The sequence below is a fragment of the Palaemon carinicauda genome, chromosome 34, assembly GCF_036898095.1.
Source record: "Palaemon carinicauda isolate YSFRI2023 chromosome 34, ASM3689809v2, whole genome shotgun sequence".
NCBI classification, from domain to species: Eukaryota; Metazoa; Arthropoda; class Malacostraca; order Decapoda; family Palaemonidae; genus Palaemon; species Palaemon carinicauda.
The window spans coordinates 74665602-74687649 of record NC_090758.1 but is presented as its reverse complement, the minus strand read 5'-3'; the positions used below and the strand labels follow the sequence as shown (position 1 = coordinate 74687649).

The following is a 22048-nucleotide window of genomic DNA, read 5'->3' as shown; positions in this document are numbered from 1 at the left end:
TTCACGAACAGTTCGCGCATAATTCACGCCGCATTCACGAAATTTTGTCGTGACCAAAATTTTGAACATTTCAAAGTTCTCGTCACGACATGCCACGATGTCACGACAGGTTCACGACGAGTTCACTCCAGATCACGACGAGTTCACGCCAGTTCACGACTCGAGTCGTGACAATGCGTGCCACAAATTCGTGCAAGTGTCAGGGTACCTTAATGCTCTATTATTACGAATAAGTATATTTAGTGATATACTAATGTGAAATGCACTATATATGTCAAATGTGACAGAACAGATAGGCAGATATGCATTTTGAATGACTATCTTTTGAAAGCTACCTTTCCATTTCCAAATATTTTCGTTCATGTTTATAGTACAGGAGTGAGTTCTGGAAATCTAGTCCAGACTTCTTACAATTCAAATATAGCTCTAGAAAAGTTTACCAACCAAAATAAAGCAAAGCAAATATAACTGAAATTCACTAATTCATTTTTATTAATGAAGAGAAGTGATAGGGTATATTTTCCCCTCTCCTTCTATGAAAAATGAATAAGTCGCATCGTTAAAGCTAGACAAGAAACTTTATCCCATTAAAAATGCCAATTATGTAAATATTAAGAACGGAGTTAGTTCATTTTTGCAAAGCAATGTATATAAAGGAAAAAAGGGCAATGGAGGGAATAAAGATTTGATTTGAATAGATACTTTAGCTTTGAATTGGAACTAAAGATAGAAAAAAAAAATTCTGAGAGCACTATCTTAAGATTGATGATGACAATGCATAAACTGGAGCTGAAGAAGCATTATGAAAGAATTCTATCTACACAAAGAAGACAACAGTTGATTGAAATGAAAAGCTATGTTGTAAAATACCTGCAATTACTTGACATTGAGGTGTTGGTGGATTCCGTATGTGATTAGATTTCAGACACGAATGGATTTCGTACGCGATTTTCTTTGGCGCTGCATCCTCGCCAGGTTGTGGAGGCTTGGTGGTTCACTGGAGAACGGTAATCCGTTCTTTCAAGCTGGGAATAGTAGGGTGGATTTCGTATTCTTCGGTGCAGCTTCCATGCCAGGTTGTGTAGGTTTGGTGGATCACCAAGGACCAGATAACCTATTCCTTCAAGCTGGGAACAGCAGGGTGTAGGAGGGGATTTGCGAGGCCTCACAGGTCTACCTGCTGAGTCGTCAGCATCCTTGACTTAGTCCTCCCTGGTCATAACTTGTATGTGAAAGTGGGTTGGGCACTGATCATTTGATCTCCAGAACATTCTGCCACTCATGATCAACCATTTGAGCTGACCACAATTAAAACTCACCTTCACAGGTATATAACTTACCTTTCCATTAGTCACCTGATAGTTGATAATTATGGATCGATAGATCGAGTACTTTATGTGAAATTAGTCTCTGAAGAGAAATACTTGAAAGTGAAAGGGAAAGAAAAGAGTCGCTGCTGCAAAGGATATATATTTACGACATTCAAAAAAAAGCACAAAAATAACGAGGCCTCGATACTTTGCTAAGGTGACTCACGTCGTCAAAGTATTTATTTGTTATGAGTTTGGTGTTATTTTCCTGGTCGATATACGAAGTTTGGTTGTCCTTAGAACATCATCTTCTAGAGATGATAATCTGTGGGAGAGAAATTGAAATATTTTAGTTGCATCAATAAAACATGTCCTATGAAGGTATAATAGCTGTGTCTTGTAAGTGTAAATGGTGTGAAATATTTTTGATGAAGGACTATAGTCCATTTCTTTTAGCGAGGCAGATTTGCACTGACTCGCAGCAGTGCCCTTTTAGCTCTGAAAAGTTTCCTGATCGCTGATTGGTTAGAATTATCTTGTCCAACCAATCAGCGATCAGGAAACTTTTCCAAGCTAAGAGGGCACCGTTGTGAGTCGGTGAAAATCTACCTCGCTAAAAATAAATTGACCATAGTTGTGTTCTGTAATATTTTTTGTTATAAAGTAATCCTTCATAAAGCAGTAGAACTGTTCTGTAACCCTTTACTGTTTTCAACTATCCCCATAGAAAGGAATAGTAGTATTCTGAAACCCTTCAAGTTATCGTTTAACGCACCAGAAAGGAATAATTGTGTTCCTTAACCCGTTGTCTTTTCAAATAACTCCTCGGAAAAGGATTGTTCTGTTGTTACCCTTCGGTGATACAGAGGACAGATTCATCAATGTATCTCAAGAATCAAGTTAACTAACTATATATTCTAAGTATTTCCCTCAACTTTGTCAACTTCTTAACTCAAGAACCCTCTAGAAACTAGTTGCATATTCTAGTAAAAATTTTAACCTCAACTTTACCCTTCATTTATTTTGCTATGTAGCAGATTAGTTAAATATTCTTGAGGCAATTAAGGCTTCAACCTTTCAGCACCAACTATCAAACTGCTTAACTATGCAGTAATGCATCCCAGAGCAACTTGTATTCCCTAGAAATATTGCCAAAATTCACTGATTTCAGGAGCATTGTGTACCTACTTATATAAAAAGGCCTTGGCTTCTTACCTCTAAGTTCCGTTTCGTTGTTATTATTATTTTTTTTAAGGTTTAAGCCTTATCGTTAACCACTGTGTTGTTAGACTGTGCGTCGCTGTCTGATGACTTTCGTTCAGTCTCGTGGACGCAGAACCATGGCATGTGTTTGGTGATAGCCTGCGGGCAAAAGTAGAATGTGATTATTATTTAAAGGTAGTTTCAGGTGACAGAGAACTTGGAAATTAATTAAGACATAACATAATTTATAGAGATGAAATCACAAGTTATTGAAAACTAGTTTAGTCAATGAAATATCTCCAGAACAGACTTGGAGTACTTGAAGAGCCACTTGGTTTCCCCAGTTTATTTATGAAGAAGCATAATAAGAGAGGCATCTTAAGAACTGACTTACTGAAATGCTACAGTATTTGTGGAGATGCTTATTCATACCACTTATTGTTTCATAAGGAAACAGTCTGCCTTTTGTTTCATTTTTTTTAGTTTAAACTCTGCTTCACTTCATGAGCTACAAAAGATAAAACAACTTACCAAACGGAATTTGGGATGGCTGATGGCATAGACGAATGGATTGTAGCAAGACGCAGACTTAGCCAAAAGAGCCGGCAACATAGTTACCAGAGGAGTGATGTTTTCATAGCTTCCAGACACTCCCTGAAAGTCAAGGATGTAAAAATTAGTTAGGTTTCCTTAATTCGCTCTTCCAAAGAATGTTTTTGTACAATTTTTACAGTCCTGTATCTCAGAATTTATTCATGTGTGATCAGTGCCGTTCAAATTAGCTGTTACCTGAACAGTAATGGCTGCATAAGGTGTCCAGCAGATGACCCAAAGACATACATTGCAAATGGCGGTCTTGGCAATACGCACTTCAGCACTCTGTTGTTCGGCTTCCTGTCAGAAGAAAATAGACACAGCTGAAAAAATGCTCTTTGAAAAGACCTCCTATTGTAAGCTTAAAATTCATCATAACTAGGCAACTTCAACTGAACTAACATTTGTGCGAAGGGTGGTGACATTCATCTTCTTAGCCTGTTCCCTCATGGCCTTTTCGTGAGCGAAGATGGCCTTCACGATGAAAACGTAGGAGAAAACGACAATGGATCCAGGGAAGATGAAGTCAAAGAAGAAGATGGCCATGTTGTAGCTCTTGGTCTGTAAAGAGATAAACGTCTCATTAGGAAGTGGGAATATTTTGTATCGTCCCAGGATATGTCGCATTAGCATATTCTTTAACATTTTTAAGCAGCTTGCAACTAAATAGCCACTGCTATTAAATTCTGGTACAAAATTAAAGCCACACAAATTTATTATAATAGGAATAAATCTCTCAGAACTACCAGGGACTCTGTAAACTTACGTTGAAGTCCTGGCTGAGGTAGTCGTAACTGCAGGAGTCCAAGATTCCTTCAGGGATATACTTGCCCCATCCGAAGAATGGAGGAAGGGCCCAGCCGATAGCCATGGCCCAGCAGAACAGGCACAAACCAATGGCCTTGCCTTGGGTAAGCTTGGGACCATTGAAGGAATTGCAAATGATGTTGTACCTGTCGTAGGAAATCATCACCAGGGACCAAATGCTGCAGACACCAGTCACAGCACCTGCAATGGGAGGTCTATGAAATATGGAAAGCATGTGAACTAATCTATGATGTCTGTTGCCACGGATAAACAGCTACTTATCAAAGAAGACGAAACTAAATGAAGAAATGATAATTTTCCTCACCCAGCGCAGCGTAGAGTTCACAGAAGAATGGGCTGAACATCCACTTGCCACCATTGAAACAGTTGTATGTGAAAGCAGGGAAGTTTGTTGTCAACATGATGAGATCAGAAAGAGAGAGGTTGACTATGAGCAGATTGGCAGGTGTCTTCAGTTCCTAAAAGCAGAGAACATTGGTGATTAGTTGTTAAACAGATCATAAGGGGTCTAGTTCTTGATAAAAAATGCAAAAAAAAAAATGAAATTTTTTACACTCCTGGATATAGCATGTAAGCCATTTCTAAAGGCACTTACAACTGCTTGTGAAACTAGCATCCCTTACCTTGCTCTTGATGTAGAGGTAGATCACAAGGCCATTGCCTGTAATGGAGAAGAACCCGAGGATCATGTACATAACTCCGAGGAGATAGTGCCACATGGGATTGACGGGAGGGAAACTATACCAGTGCTGGTGGACCATGTGCTTGATGTGTTCAGGAACAAAGTCCACAATCGTAACGCCGGCCGGGTAGCCGAACGAAGCATCTTGACTGGAAATAAAGAAAAAAAGCACCAATGTGGTAACTGTAATTGAAACAAAGTTAACAATTGTAACGCTAGCTAGTAAGCCGACCGTAGTGTTCAGGAACAAAGTCCACAATCGTAACGCCGGCCGGGTAGCCGAACGAAACATCTTGACTGGAAATAAAAGAAAAGAAAAAACACCAATGTGGTAACTGTAAATGAATCAAAGTTAGCAATCGTAACGCTAGCTAGTAAGCCGAATGTAACATCTTGGCTGGAAAGGAAAAGACACCAGTATTGTCACTGTAGGCTACTTCAGAGAATTTTGATGGTACAAAGACCCGCGTCGGTGCTTAAGGTCGCGGATCAAGTATCCAGTCTAAGTAAGGATATGTATTACTGTACTTCAGTGGATTTTGGTGCTTCAGAGACCCATGCAGACGTGTAAGGTCGAGGATCAAGTATCATTATCAATCATACATAGTTTCGTAAGATCTATCGCAGATTCTCATTTGACTTGAAATTATTTATTCATTAATTAATTAATTTTTTTTTTTTTTTTTGCATTCATTGGTGTTTGCCAATTCAAATACTGAATAAATGCAACGCTTTATCAGTCAGCTTAGATATTTGTATTACAAAGTTTTAAAAGCATAAAAGAACATTAACTATAATTTTCCTTATAAGGAAATTTGTGGCCAAAAATTATACCTTTTATGTGGATGGAAAATATCAGCAAAATTTATCAAATTGATTAGATGTGATCATTTTAGATACTTAATAATCATGAGTAGATTATATATTACTACATTGGATCCTTCTCTCTGGTTACGGTTCACTTTCCCTTTGCCTACACACACACCGAATAGTCTGGCCTATTCTTTACAGATTCTCCTCTGTCCTCATACATCTGAAACACTGAGATTACCAAACACTTCTTTTTCACCCAAGGGGTTAATTACTGTACTGCATTTGTTCAGTGTACTTCTCTCTTGGTAAGGGTAGAAGAGACTCTTTAACTATGATAAGCAGCTCTTCTAGGAGAAGGACACTCCAAATTCAAACCATTGTTCTCTAGTCTTAGGTAGTGCCACAGCCTCTGTACCATGGTCTTCCACTGTCTTGGATTAGAGTTCTCTAGCTTGAGGATACACTCGGGCACACTATTCTATCTTATTTATCATTCTCTTGTTTTGTTAAAGTTTTTATAGATTATGTAAGAAATATTTGTTTAGGTGGTGTTACTGTTCTTAAAATATTTCATTTTTCCCTGTTTTCTTTCCTCACGTGCTATTTTCCCTGTTGGTGTCCCCGGGCTTATAGCATTCTGCTTTTCCAACTAGGGTTGTAGTTTAGCTGGTAATAATATGAATATTAATAATAATATTTAAGGCTAAGCTATAACCCTAGTTGAAAAAAAACAAGATGTTATAAGCCCTACTAGGGCTCCAACAGAGAAAACAGCCTAGTGAGGAAATGAAATAAGGAAGCAGATAGAACAGTGTGTCTGAATGTACCCTCAAACAAGAAAACTCGAATTCAAGAGAGTGGAAGATAATGTTACGAAGGCTATGGCACTACCCAAGACTAGATAACAATGGTTTGTGCAGGGGAAGGAAAATTGTCTGAGAGAGTTTGAATGTTTGAAGGATTTACCCAAGAGTTTCTTTAAGTGTTACTATACAGAATAGAGTTATACAGTTTAAATACAGGTTAGATAATATGAAGTGAGTTACAGGATCTTTCTGAAAATTTCAAATCTAATGATAGTTCCAGGTACTGATAAAGTCAGGGAGTTAAAAAGAGGTGTTACTGATGCTTGCAGCAGACATTAGCTGTCTGGTGCAAGCAGTACTTGGTCACAATGGGAGCTATAAACCAAAAGAGGGAATTAGTATATAGAAGAGATTTCTCCTGTGAATTAATGTATTTTGAGAAGCTATTATAGTCTTGAGTACATGAAAGTTATTTTCCCTGTGAATTAAAGTAATTTTGGGAAGTTATTATAGTCTTGAGTACATGAAAGTTATTTTCCCTGTGAATTAAAGTAATTTTTGGAAGCTATTATAGTCTTGAGTACATGAAAGTTATTTTCCCTGTGAATTAAAGTAATTTTGGGAAGCTATTATAGTCTTGAGTACATGAAAGTTATTTTCCCTGTGAATTAAAGTAATTTTTGGAAGCTATTATAGTCTTGAGTACATGAAAGTTATTTTCCCTGTGAATTAAAGTAATTTTGGGAAGCTATTATAGTCTTGAGTACATGAAAGTTATTTTCCCTGTGAATTAAAGTAATTTTGGGAAGCTATTATAGTCTTGAGTACATGAAAGTTATTTTCCCTGTGAATTAAAGTAATTTTGGGAAGCTATTATAGTCTTGAGTACATGAAAGTTATTTTCCCTGTGAATTAAAGTAATTTTGGGAAGCTATTATAGTCTTGAGTACATGAAAGTTATTTTCCCTGTGAATTAAAGTAATTTTGGGAAGCTATTATAGTCTTGAGTACATGAAAGTTATTTTCCCTGTGAATTAAAGTAATTTTGGGAAGCTATTATAGTCTTGAGTACATGAAAGAGATTTTTCCTGTGAATTAAAGTAAATTGAGATACTATCATAGTCTTGAGTACATGAAAGAGATTTTTCCTGTGAATTAGAGTAATTTAAGATACTATTATAGCCCTGAGTATCTGATATTTACAGCTGGTACTAGCCTGATCGGTGATAGTGAAGAGAAACTACAGAATCTTGTGAAAAAGTTAGAAAACTGTTTTGCAAGTAAGTGGAAAACAAGGACAAAGTAATTTGAGAAGCTGTTATAGTCTTGAATATATGATATTTACAGCTGGTACTAGCCTGATCGGTGATAGTGAAGAGAAACTGCACAATCTTGTAAAAAAGTTAAAAAACTGTTTTGCAAGTAAATGGAAAGCAAGGACAATTAGATTTGACATATTCAATAATGCATATAGGCTTTAGAATACATAAAAAATGCTGGATTTTCCGGATCGATCACTTCGGGGTGCGGTTACACGCTGGCATAAGGCCAACTTCAACGGAAGACTATTCTCTCTTAGGTTATCTGAATTCACTGATTAATAGTTTATAGTTTTCTCCCTCCAATTAATTTGAAGTGGAAAAAGGGGTAATGAAACTTTCCATTCCGTTGGACTTCAGATAGAAGTCATAAGGGTTTTATATAATTTAGAAAAATCCCGATTTTAGAGACTTCAAAAGTTTTTTTTTTTATATAGGTTAAAAAAGTTTCGTTTAAAAAGACTTCAAACATTTTTTTATATAGGTTAGAAAAGTCCCGTTTTTAAAGACTTCAAAATTTTTTTTTATATAGGTTAGAAAAGTCCCGATTTAAGAGACTTCAAAAGTTTTTTTTATATAGGTTAGAAAAGTCCCGTTTTAAGAGTCTTCAAAAGTTTTTTGTTTAGGTTAAAAAAAGTTTCGTTTCAAGAGACTTCAAAAGTTTTTTTATGAAGGTTAAAAAAGTTTCGTTTTTAGAGACTTCAAAAGTTTTTCATATATGTTAGGAAAGTCTCGTTTTAAGAGACGTTAAAAGTTTTTTTAAAAAGGTTAGAAAAGTCCCGCTTTCAGACTTAGAGATTTTCTTTTTCAATAGGAATTGAAAACAAAGCGTGGTAGAGTTAGGGGAGTTGGAAAATTGGTTTAGAGATCTTGTTCTTCAATTAGAATTGGAAATAGAGGTTGACAGAGTTAGGGGAGCTGGACAGTTAACTTAGAGATCTTGTTCTTCAATAAGAATTGAAAAGAAAGCGCGGTAGAGTTAGGGAGTTGGACAGTTGACTTAGAGATCTTGTTCTTCAATAAGAATTGGAAATAGAGGTTGGTAGAGTTAGGGGAGCTGGACAATTGACTTAGAGATATTGCTCTTCAAATAGAATTGGAAATAGAGGTTGGTAGAGTTAGGGAAGCTGGACAGTTAAAGGACAATAGACCAAACAAAACGGCTTCAAGCATAGCCAAAAACAACTCTCCCAGAGGATCAGTTCTGAAGACTCCCCAGATTGAAATCTCACCTGTAAGATGCCGCATGAGGACCAATGGTTAAATTAGCCATCCTGTAGGAGAGAGAGAGATGCCTTCTGGATGTGTCGATAAGAAAAAAGGTCGTTTCGTGGTTTGAGGGCTGCTAGTTTCTGGATGCCCAAGTTCCGGAGACGTCTTCGAAGGGTCGACGATAAGGCTTCTGACCTGGAGCCGAGTCGGAGACGCGCGTTTATATACTCGAAGGTGGACGTCTCAGGGGTTCTCCTACGGGAGGTAATTGCCCTAAACTTGTAAAATAGATTACCTGACGTTGCATAAGATAGAAATTCTTCGTGTACAAGGCCTCTCGGACGCTGAGAAGTCCTCTCAAATCCCCCATACTAAGGCATGTCTTCAAAGGATTGTCTTCGGTCATGCGTGAACATGGCTAAACATGGCTTCTTCCTTCGGAACTAGTAAGCTTTTCTCTGTCTTTCTTTATATATATATATATATATATATATATATATATATATATATATATATATATATATTCCTTTTCGGTACATACATATATATTCAAATAAGCCATATATATTTTTGATACATTAATGTCTGGATTCTCTTAACGACCTCGGGATCAGAGCCCCAGGCGAAATCACACAAAGACATATATATACATTCATTTATATACATACATATACATTCACGTTTATATATGATTATAATGATGTATGCATACAAGTATACAGGCAAATATGCTAAAGTCTATTTTGCAAGTATTCCTATTCACGTATGCATATGTTTTCTTCAAAGTCACAATTAACAGTTGAATGTGAATTTATCCTTATTATACAAATAATGTTAAGTATGGTCATCCCTTGGAGTGGTAACCATCAAGAGAAGGCTCGAGGTAGGGTGGGTGGATAGCAACAGCACTCCCAAAAATTATGAAAAAATAGAAGGGTAACAGTTTCAATGTCTGCCCTGCAATGGGAAATAAAGGTGTATTATTATTATTATTATTATTATTATTATAATTATTATTATTATTATTATTATTATTATTATTATTATTAATATCAATTTATGAAGTTTTAAAATAGATTTTAACTTTGATAAAGATTTATAAAGTGGCAAAAACCACTTTGACTTTCATAATATTTTATCACCTTTTGAAAATAATTTTGACTTTGACAAACAGTTTTGACATAGTTATATCTTCAGATGCAGAGCGTTGTATCAAATATCTATAGCAACTAAAAGGGTTTGCAATGTAAATTAAATATATATACAGTATATATATATATATATATATATATATATATATATATATATATATATCTATATATATATGACTATATTTATATGTATATATATATGATTATATTTATATGTATATTACATATGCATAATAAATTTGATCTCTTTATCCAATTTTCACTACATGCCTTGAAACAGGAAAAGAAACATTGAAGTAGCGTAATCCAACTGCTCCGAGAAAATGTATTTGAATTGATAGATATATATATATATATATATATATATATATATATATATATATATATATATATATATATACTGTATTTATATATATATATATATATATATATATATATATATATATATATATATATATATATATATATATATATATATATGTAGTAGTAAAGATAGTTTGTGTAGAGTTTTCCAAAATGTAAGATTTAATAAACGGTAGAATACCAATTTACAAGTAACACAGTTCATTTCATCTCGTCCTAGTAAAATCAGTACAAGAAATAATTGTAGTAGTAGTAATAGTAGAGATTTACCTTTGAAACAGCTCTCTTCTATACTATACCAAGACTCCTAAATCACTCAAGAAGAAGAAGAAGACCACTAAAATGTAAACATACAGTGAGAGGGATACTAAAACACATATCTCTTGCTGCTAGGAAGGTTTAATTCAGGTATCTAACTGAGGCCTCAGTTTTTTTACAATAAGAAAAACATAAATAAAGATTCCTTCGAAATGTTTGATGGTGTTAAGCCGCTTCGTACATAAATACAGCGGTCGTTTTTTGGGAGGAATGAGGAGTCGTCAGTTTTATTCTTCCAGTTTTCTTTGTGTATGTTTGTACCTGCTGGGAAAAAAAGAAGTACTTAGTAGTCAATAAAACAACAACAATAATAAATGCAGCTGTTTCTATAGACGCTGCAGAGATTCCGAGCAAAATAAGCCCCGCCCATTGATGAAGTAATAACCAATCATGTTGTCTCCTTACGTGAGAGACAACATGATTGGCTATGACGTCATCATGGGGTGTGGCTTATTTCGCCCTGAATCTTTGCGGTGACTGTAGTCCACTGTAGGACAAAGGCCTTAGACGTGTTCTTATTCACATTTTGGGTTTCACCAGTTTTCATCACCACGCTAGCCAGTGGATTGGTGATGATGTGAGATTTTTGTCTGATCACTCACAGCAAACCAATCTAGAATGGGTAGCCCCGATTGGTACAGCTTTGCTGATCACGACGATACGCAAACCCTTTCGCCACGTTAAGTTATCTCAACTAAGAAGTCCGCAAACTGGCAATTGACTTGCAATATTGAAATTAGTATCGTATATGTTTTGGCTTTGTAGAGGATAACTTTAGTTACACATGAACTTCTTAGTTACCATCAAAACCTAGTAGCAATGAATAATGAATAGGCTTTTTTTTATATATCTTACTATCTATCAAGTCCTTAGATGTATTTGATGGCTAGAAAACTAATTGGCCAATAATCTTAGTTGATAATCTCATCCAATATTCAGATTTAGTTAGAGTATACTAAACTTAATAGCCATGCTATTAACAAAATAGTAAACAATGTGATAATTTTTGTCATAGAAAAAAGTCATTAATCCTTTCTCTGCCATTGGTGACTTAATCAAAATCTCAAAAAGGAAACTATCATTTGAAATCACTCAAATCATATGAAGTTTGTATTTAATGGAAAGATCTTAATAGGAACAAGGTAGGGCTTGTGTGGTTTTGAAAGTGTAAGGACACCGATCCCTTCGTCGTCCAGAAAATCGACAAACTACTTATTTATTTAAATTCTCTCTTCGCCACACTGTGGTTTCCTATGTATATATATTCCGCTCTACCAGAGCTACATTTTGATATATGTATCGTTTCATAACATGTTTCTGTCAACCCATAATTCATACATTTGTAAGTGTAAGAAAACACATATATTTTGGCGGGCACTTCAATGTGACTTGGCGCCAACGTCATCCTACCTTTCCGTCCGCACCTTGTAATATACTTCCGTGCACATTCAAATAAAGTATCAGTTAATGTTGGTGACGCTTGTCTCTCTGTCCTTACAAAAGTATATACTACTTCAAAAGCTTTGCTGAAGTCACCACTGGCAATGGAAGGATTAAAACATAAATCATATAAATTTGTTTAAACTGAGAGTTTTTGTCGCAGAGAATAAGATATAAATGCATAAGTCTTGTGAATTTTTAATCCATGAGAGTTTTTGTCATAGAGAAAAAGTCATGTTTAATCTTGGGAATTTTTGATTTAAATTTTTGTCATAGAGAACAAGTCACGAAAACATAAGTCTTGTGAGTTTTTAATTTGAGAGTTTTTATCGTAGAGAATAAGTGATGAAAAAATAAGTCTTGTGAGTCTTTAATTTGAGTTTTTGTCATAGAGACCAAATCACGAAAACATGAGTTTTGTGATTTTTCAATTCGAGAGTTTTTGTCATAGAGAACAACTCACGAAAACATGAGTTTTGTGAATTTTCAATTTGAGAGTTTTTGTCATAGAGAACAACAGTCGGAAACATAAGTCTAGTGAATTTTTAATTTGAGAGTTTTTGTCATAGAGAATAAGTCATGAAAAAATAAGTCTTGTGAGTCTTTAATTTGAGTTTTTGTCATAGAGAATAACTCACGAAAACATGAGTTTTGTGATTTTTCAATTTGAGAGTTTTTGTCGTAGAGAATAAGTCATGAAAAAATAAGTCTTGTGAATTTTTAATTTGAGAGTTTTTGTCATAGAGACTATGTGATGAAAAAATAAGTCTTGTGAGTCTTCTATTTGAGTTTTTGTCATAGAGAACAACTCACGAAAAAATAAGTCTTGTGAATTTTTAATTTGAGAGTTTTTGTCATAGAGACTAAGTCATGAAAAAATAAGTCTTGTGAGTCTTTAATTTGAGTTTTTGTCATAGAGAACAACTCAAGAAAACACGATTTTTGTGATTTTTCAATTTGAGAGTTTTTGTCATAGAGAACAACTCACGAAAACATGAGTTTTGTGAATTTTTAATTTGAGAGTTTTTGTCATAGAGAACAACTCACAAAAACATGAGTTTTGTTATTTTTCAATTTGAGAGTTTTTGTCATAGAGAACAACTCAAGAAAACATAAGTCTAGTGAATTTTTAATTTGAGAGTTTTTGTCATAGAGAATAAGTCATGAAAAAATAAGTCTTGTGAGTTTTTAATTTGAGTTTATGTCATAGAGAACAACTCACGAAAACATGAGTTTTGTGATTTTTTAATTTGAGAGTTTTTGTCATAGAGAACAACTCACGAAAACATAAGTCTAGTGAATTTTTAATTTGAGAGTTTTTGTCATGGAGAATAAGTGATGAAAAAAGAAGTCTTGCGAGTTTTCAATTTGAGAGTTTTTATCGTAGAGAATAAGTCATGAAAAAATAAGTCTTGTGTATTTTTTATTTGAGAGTTTTTGTCATAGAGACTAAGTGATGAAAAAATAAGTCTTGTGAGTCTTTAATTTGAGTTTTTGTCATAGAGAACAACTCACAAAAACATGAGTTTTGTGATTTTTCAATTTGAGAGTTTTTGTCATAGAGAACAACTCACGAAAACATAAGTCTAGTGAATTTTTAATTTGAGAGTTTTTGTCATAGAGAATAAGTCATGAAAAAATATGTCTTGTGAGTCTTTAATTTCAGTTTTTGTCATAGAGAACAACTCACGAAAACATGAGTTTTGTGATGTTTCAATTTGAGAGTTTTTGTCATAGAGAACAACTCACGAAAACCTAGTGAATTTTTAATTTGAGAGTTTTTGTCATAGAGAATAAGTGATGAAAAAATAAGTCTTGTGAGTCTAATTTGAGTTTTTGTCATAGACAACAACTCACGAAAACATAAGTCTAGTGAATTTTTTATTTGAGAGTTTTTGTCATAGAGAACAACTCATGAAAACATAAGTCTAGTGAATTTTTAATTTGAGAGTTTTTGTCATGGAGAATAAGTCATGAAAAAACAAGTCTTATGAATCTTTAAACTATGAGAAATTTAATCATGAATTCTAAATCTTTGAGTTTGTGTCACAGAGAACAAGTCACATTTAATCTCATGTCTTAATCTAACTTTATGTCGTAGAGAACAATTCTTGAAAACATACGTCTTGTGAACTCTTTGAAACTTCTACGCCTTCTCCTCCCCTGTGGTCGTATTGCTGGCTTCGCTCTTGTTATCACTACTGGTGGAGCTGGTTGGCTCGTGGATACAGAACCAAGGCATGTGGACAGTGATGGCCTGGAAAAAATATAAGGTAGAGGATTAGTGTCATATTTCCGGTCGGTGGATTCCAAACGAGATTCTGATACATGAAAGAAAAATGTTTACTTTGTTATTACCGATGTTTTCTTTGTTATTACCGAGGCTCTCTGAGCTTCTTTTAGTATTTGTTGTTTTCTTTTAATTCATGAGAGGTGTGTCCAGACTGTGGATTCTTTATTTAAGAGAATTTTTGGTTATTTCATAGATTATTTCCAATAAAAGTCCTTCATGTCATTGCGACATATCTTAAAATCAAGTTTATCTTTGATCTACTTTATATGAATTTATTAGTCATTTTGAATACAGAAACAGTAGCAGTCTGGTCCTGTATATATTAAAACAATTGCTAAGTCTTTTAAATTCCATAAACTTTGATTTATGTCATTTGCTGAACGCGTGTTGAGAAGTGGCACTTACTGGCGAAAGATCAAATAAACCATCCTAAAAATCTAAAGTACTTTCCCACGTTACTTACTAGAAATAAGTAATTACAGTTATAAGCCAAATATAGCCTATGTTGAGAAGTAAAAGTGGCACTTACTGGTGAAAGACCAACTAAACCACAAAAAACCCAATGTATTTTCCCGTATTATTTGATAGTAAGTAATTACAGTTATGAGTGAAAAATCATCAAGCGTAGGTACTATAGTCCATTTCTTTTATCGAGGCATATTTGCACCGACTCGCAACGGTGCCCTTTTAGCTCGGAAAAGTTTCCTGATCGCTGATTGGTTAGAGTTATCTCGTCCAACCTATCAGCAATCAGGAAACTTTTCCAAGCTAAAAAGGCACCGTTGCGAGTCGGTGCAAATATGCACCGCTAAAAGAAATTGACTATAGTAAGACTATTTTGGCACTCACCTGTCTAAATTTTGGATGGCTGATGGCGTAGACGAAAGGATTGTAGCAAGAGGCACTCTTTGCCAGCAGTGCCGGCAGCGTCGTTACCAGTGGAGTGATGGTGTCGTGGCTTCCAGCCACACCCTGTTTTGTTTTTTATAGAAATGTTTTGATTATTTGAGAGAGGTAAAAAACACGTTCATCTCTTAGTGAACATTTTGAACTGACAATAAAAGATGCTTTTATCTCTTAGCAAACATTTTGAACTGACAATAAAAGACGCTTTCATCGCTTAGCGAACATTTTGAATTGACAGTAAAAGACGCTTTTATCTCTTAGCAAACATTTTGAACTGACAACAAAAGATGCTTTTATCTCTTAGCAAACATTTTGAACTGACAATAAAAGACGCTTTCATCGCTTAGCGAACATTTTGAATTGACAGTAAAAGACGCTTTTATCTCTTAGCAAACATTTTGAACTGACAACAAAAGATGCTCTTATCTCTTAGCGAATATTTTGAACTGACAATAAAAGACGCTTTAACTATTAGCGAACATTTTGAACTGACAATAAAAGACGCTTTTATCTCTTAGCGAACATTTTGAACTGACAATAAAAGATGCACTTATCTCTTAGCAAACAATTTTGAGCTGACAATAAAAGATGCGTTGATCTCTTAGCGAACATTTTGAACTGACAATAAAAGACGCTTTTATCTCTTAGCGAATATTTTGAACTGACAATAAAAGACGCTTTTATCTCTTAGCGAACATTTTGAACTGACAATAAAAGGCGCTTTTATCTCTTAGCGAACATTTTGAACCGACAATAAAAGGCGCTTTTATCTCTTAGCGAACATTTTGAACCGACAATAAAAGACGCTTTTATCTCTTAGCGAACATTTTGAACTGACAATAAAAGACGCTTTTATCTCTTAGCGAATATTTTGAACTGACAATAAAAGACGCTTTTATCTCTTAGCGAACATTTTGAACTGACAATAAAAGGCGCTTTTATCTCTTAGCGAACATTTTGAACCGACAATAAAAGGCGCTTTTATCTCTTAGCGAACATTTTGAACCGACAATAAAAGGCGCTTTTATCTCTTAGCGAACATTTTGAACCGACAATAAAAGGCGCTTTTATCTCTTAGCGAACATTTTGAACCGACAATAAAAGGCGCTTTTATCTCTTAGCGAACATTTTGAACCGACAATAAAAGACGCTTTTATCTCTTAGCGAATATTTTGAACTGACAATTATAAGATAGCTTTATTCTGTGAATATATTATGGAGGGAAATTCATAATTTAGTTATTAATAAAATTAATTACTCCAAGATTTCTGTTGATTAACAAATAAATTTGGTGTCTGATTTTGCTTTAGCCTGGATCATAGTAAGAAAAGAAAAGCGACAAATTTTACGAGACATTCTTTCATTGTTATTGTTGCTTTGATAAATAATATAACTCATTGTGAATTTAGAAATCTTCTTTTGATATATGATAAATAATTGCTTACTTACATAGCATTCAAATTAGAAGTAAAGATAAATCTTTATAATTTTCTCTACCAACTTCTTATCTAAAGACACTTTCCTTTATCATTCTCAACAAATTGTAACATTGAATTACAATATATTTCATTATTGTTATCAATTATGATGTATTAGTGAAGCACATTCTTGATACTGTTGCAAAATGAATGAAATTTACATCAATGTAAAAGATTTAAATAGTCAGAAAAGACTGGAATAGTAAGAATTTTATCTCAAGTATGAAATATTAAAATGATAATCGACTTACCATCATGGTAATAGCTGCATATGGAGTCCAACAGATGAGCCAAAGAGACACATTGGCGATGGCCGTCTTGGCAATACGGATCTCAGCCCGCTGGGCTTCGGCTTCCTGAAGTAAATAAGATGAATTTAGAAGCATAGAATATCAGAGGAGAGAGAGAGAGAGGGGGGGAGAGGGAGAGAATCAAAACACTGGTGTATTTGGACATGGCATTACAGGGCTAGAAAGAGATAACACTCACTCCGGAGCGAAGATTGGCGACGTTCATCTTCTTCGCCTGTTCTCGCATGGCTTTCTCGTGGGCAAAGATGGCCTTGACGATGAATACGTAGGACCCGATGATGATGGAGCAGGGACACACGAAGTCGAAGAACATGATGGCCAGGTTGTAGCTCCTAGTCTGAGAAAGGGAGAAAGATGAACGTTATTAGATTTTCCTGGAGATTCCAGCTACAGAAACTATAAACCAGAGCATTACGTTCCATCAGAAGTGGATGGGGCTCAAGTTCTGAATCCTAACACACAGGAAGAGTCAGATCACCTTTTCAGAGGTTAGTGGAAATTGCAGTCAAAGATCTTAGCTACAGGTTACAGTTACAGATTTTACTTATAGATTCCATGAGCAAATTTCCATGGCATTTAATCCTGAGACACTGGAACTGATCATTCACTGCCTCAATTTCCAGTCACAAATTGTAGCTGCAGACTCTAGCTACAATTCCTTAGGCATCATAGCTTACTAATAGAGATTGATATCTAGATATAATCAATCTAGAAATTGTAACTACAGACTGCAGCTAAAATCTCCAGAGACTTTGAGGTACGGCAATAGAAGCGGATTGCTATATTCGAGCAACAGATTCATGCCACAAATTTCACATGAAGATGGCAGATACACATTTTAGTTTTGATTTGAAAGACAATGGTCCTATTTCAGAGAGAAAGCACGAGCACTGGTACTTCGAATGCAAATGCAAAGACTTTACAGACCTTGTTGAGGAATCATGGATTCCAGCGACATAAGAGGATATGGGTTATCAACACTCACCATCCAGTCCTGTGAGAGGTAGTCGTAACTGCACGAGTCCAGGATTCCCTCTGGGATGTATTTGCCCCACCCGAAGAAGGGAGGAAGGGCCCAACCGATGGCCATAGCCCAACAGAACAAGCACATTAAGATGCCTTTGCCCATCGTTACCTTGGGACCATTAAACGAATTGCAGATAATATTGTATCTGTCCCAGGAGATCATGACCAGGGACCAGATGCTGCACACACCGGTTACGGCACCTGGTGGGATAATGGAGAATTATCGTACCTGATGGTATTAATAAGGTGATTATTCTAATTACTGCATGTGATAGAACTAATAGGAATTTATTGTGTCTTGTGGGATTAATACTCAGTTACTGCATAATAGTTATAGTCCATATCTTTTAGCGATGCAGATTTGTACCGACTCGCAGCGGTGCCCTTTTAGCTCGGAAAAGTTTCCTGATCGCTGATTGGTTGGACGAGATAATTCTAACCAATCAGCGATCAGGAAACTTTTCCGAGCTAAAAGGGCACCGCTGCGAGTCGGTGCAAATCTGCCTCGATAAAAGAAATGGACTATAGTTGTTACACCAAGTGTTATAATAGAAAGTTATTGCACGTGTATGATAAACAGTTAGCTATTACACCTGGAGGATTAATAGGCAGTTATTGTCCCTGGTGTGAATGATAGTTATTGCACTTGATGTGACTAATAGTCAGTTATTGCAAGTGGTGAAATTAATAGTCAGTTATTCCACCTGGTGTCATTAATAGTCAGGTATTGCAACTAGTGAAATTAATTGTCAGTTATTACACCCAGTATATTCTATATTCATTTATAGTTCCCATTATGGATAGTTAAATATAACACCTATTGTCATCAGTGTTTACACCTGGTAAAGCTCATAATCATAATGATACAGAACATATGGAAACTAATAGGGAATTATATTGCACATAAAAAAAAATAGCCAATCGTAGCCCAAGTGATTAGACGTGGCACACGGTATCACTACGAATAGATTATTATAATTTGAAATAATAACCTATTAAACACTCTTTGATTGGATTAGATGATCAATTCTAACTTTGGTCCGGATTTTCTTTAGGTTTAGACTAGGCAAATTATAAGAGAGGCTCATCATTGTTAAGGTTTTCTCTCCTATGTAGTTATCTGTTAGATCTTTTATCATTATCCTCTGATTTTTTTATTGTTCTTTCTGGCTTTTAATGTTAAGCATTTGCGCTTTCAAAATATTGATAAGAAAAGCAAAAAAAATATTTTATAATTATTTGCTTTTCCTCAGGACAGTGACTGAATATAAGCATCAAGTGACTCATTTTGTTGATCTTTACAGAAATATCTTACTCTACACTGTAGCTTACTCTAACTTTCTTACAAATTCTAAGCTCTGACTTACCAAGGCAAGCGTATATCTCGCAGAACAGAGGACTAAACATCCACTGTCCTCCACTGAAGCAGTTGTAAGTGAAGAACGGGAAGTTAGTCGTCAGCATGATCAAGTCCGACAGGGCGAGATTGACCACCAGAAGGTTGGCTGGGGACTTGAGGCTCTGGAAGAGATTTCGGGAGACTCAGTTATAAGGTTAAACACGTTTGTTTTCAATTCAAGTATCATCTGAAAGATATGCACTAGATTGGAAGCTGGGGAAGCCCAACTTCCAGCCACGGGGCCTAACTAAAGCAGTATCCTTCCAAGCAAAATGCTCAAACTGAAGCTTTCGGGCTAATGTCGAACTGCTGCCGTGCAAACGCAATGCGAATGCGTCACCGCTGTACTAGCTAGGAGGCGGCCTTAGGAAAAGATGCATTGATCTATTTCTTTTGATTGGGGTGATATTACGTTGGTCTTTTATGTATCATTATTATTATTATTATTATTATTATTATTAATATTACTTGATAAGTTACAACCCATGTTGGAAAAGGGGGATGCTATAACCTCAGGGGCTCTAACAGGGATAATAGCCCAGTGAAGAAAGGAAACAAGGAAAATAAAATATTTTAAGAGTAGTATCAACATTAAAATAGATATCTCCTATATAAACTAAGCAAACTTTAACAAAACAAGAGGAAGAGAAATAAAATAGAATATGTTATTTTATATTAGCTAAACTCTTCCAAGGACAGATCGAGAATCAGATTGGACTGTCGGGGTAACACGCATTCATTTTAATGACTAGGCGTTGGCGAATATTGCGATAACCAGTGGCATATTCACGAATGAACGTCAGTGCCAGCATATAGAAATGTCATAGGGAATAAGGATATCAAAACACATATGTACCTACAAGGACTCATTAGGAGACAATCACTGATTCTAGAGATGAACCAACAAAGTTCGCGACGAGACAGAAGTGGGTGATCACCGACAACAAAACTTAGGATTGCTCACCTTAGCCACAATGAAGAGGTAGACCACCGCTCCATTCCCAAAGATAGAAACTAAGCCGAGCACTAAATAGATGAGTCCCAGTAGATAATGCCACATCGGATTGACGGGGGGAAAGCCGTACCAGTGATCGTGGATCATGTGTTTCATGTGTTCGGGTACGAAGTCGACAATCTTGATGTTTTCGGGATACCCGAAGTAGACATCCACCTTGGCTGCTCTGTTTTGAGAGAAGGAGAGATTCACTAGTCAAGAACCTTTGAAAATTATCTTAGCTTGTGTCTACATCCAACAGATCTATTAAGCCATTCGTATAATGTTCAATTCATGAGGAATACTGAAAGGAGTGAAATATGAAGTTATGGAGTGCCTAGGGAGGCAAAAATAAGCGTGGAATGTATCTTAGAGAATGTTTATCCTAAAAATTATCCTAAAAAAGGGTATGAAAAGGGATAACAGTATTCAGAGAACTCAGTCTCTTTCTGGAACCTACGTATAGTAATCAAATCTTGGAAAAGTTTCGTTAGCCATATTGATTGTAGTTTTTTTATTTCTCTCTCTTTCTCAGCTAGCTGGCGAGTGGTCTAGAAGCGTACCACTCGTTGATGCTCTTTACACAGTTCAATATGTCCTAAAGAAATTAGGTTTTCCTTCTTGTAGATATTTGAGAAAAGCGTTGGGCTTTTGCCAAAGATCTCAAATGCTTTTCCAGCAGGTTTTTCAAAAAAGATCTGTCCTAAAAACTTAGGTTTTCCTTCCTGTAGATGTTCAAGAAAAGCGTTGGGCTTTTGCCAAAGATCTCAATTGCTCTTCCAGTAGGTTTTTTTCTTTCTTAACAAAGCCTCTGTCCCAAACTTCTTCACGGACTAAGTTCGAAAGTCTCGTTCGAAGTCGGATGAAGCTGTGAGCTTCTACTGGAGGTGACCACTTTATATACCCTCTTGGGTGCTTCACCTTCAGAGCTTTCGCTAATGTGGTATGTAATCCTATGGGATTGGGGGGAGGGGGGGGGGGTTAAGTAGGGTCCAAAGGAGTAAATAATTGGCTTCGCCTATTTTTCTTTTCTGCACAAGATGCAAGATGCCATCTTTTAAGGGGCTTCTAGTGCTGCGAAACGTCCCTTTGACATCTTATGCAAGCAATCTTATTAACCACGAAGAAGGTTTTCCGCAGATTTAGCTATCTCTCTCTCTCTCTCTCTCTCTCTCTCTCTCTCTCTCTCTCTCTCTCTCTCTCTCTCTCTCGCGCTCTCTCTCTCTCTCTCTCTCTGTACAACCTACCTACGAAATCAAACTAAATTTAATTTGTATTCCATACGAATTCATTTGTATAACTTTTAATATATAGAAATGAACAATATTATTTTTAATATGTACTAAATATCTGTCTATACTTTATTTTGTATCCTTTGTATAACCTTCATTATATAATGTAGATGTAAACGATAATGTTTTAATATGTACTTAAATGTCTGTATATATATACTTTATTTTATCATTATTTTTTCTTATTCTTTTGGAATAACTTAATTACAATGTAGATGTAAACAAATATTACTGTGTCCCCTTGTTCTCAAATGTCTGACGCCAATGGGCGCAATAAATTGATTAAAACAAATCTATCTCTCTCTCTCTC

General features: G+C 35.5%; 2 protein-coding genes across 3 annotated transcripts; both read right to left on the bottom strand.

Moving 5' to 3' along the window:
- Window positions 1-1460: 1460 nt before the first annotated feature.
- On the bottom strand, window positions 1461-8956 carry LOC137626660 (compound eye opsin BCRH1-like). Its single transcript, XM_068357675.1, has 9 exons — window positions 8788-8956; window positions 4559-4766; window positions 4240-4393; window positions 3874-4115; window positions 3510-3668; window positions 3303-3407; window positions 3045-3167; window positions 2526-2672; window positions 1461-1635 (listed from the first exon to the last, which is right to left on the bottom strand). The coding sequence occupies exons 1-8, from the start codon at window positions 8826-8828 to the stop codon at window positions 2568-2570; spliced, it is 1137 nt and encodes a 378-aa protein (XP_068213776.1). The 5' UTR covers window positions 8829-8956; the 3' UTR covers window positions 1461-1635; window positions 2526-2567.
- Window positions 8957-10662: 1706 nt separating this feature from the next.
- On the bottom strand, window positions 10663-21324 carry LOC137626454 (compound eye opsin BCRH2-like). 2 transcript variants are annotated; one of them, XM_068357457.1, is made up of 9 exons: window positions 20907-21324; window positions 20417-20633; window positions 19421-19574; window positions 18013-18254; window positions 17206-17364; window positions 16968-17072; window positions 15182-15304; window positions 14163-14296; window positions 10663-10860 (listed from the first exon to the last, which is right to left on the bottom strand). In XM_068357457.1, the coding sequence occupies exons 1-8, from the start codon at window positions 20942-20944 to the stop codon at window positions 14186-14188; spliced, it is 1149 nt and encodes a 382-aa protein (XP_068213558.1). In that variant the 5' UTR covers window positions 20945-21324; the 3' UTR covers window positions 10663-10860; window positions 14163-14185. The 2 variants fall into 2 exon arrangements, with proteins under 2 accessions (XP_068213558.1, XP_068213557.1); XM_068357456.1 differs by having other exon boundaries at window positions 10663-10863; window positions 20907-21323.
- Between the last annotated feature and the right edge of the window lie 724 nt (window positions 21325-22048).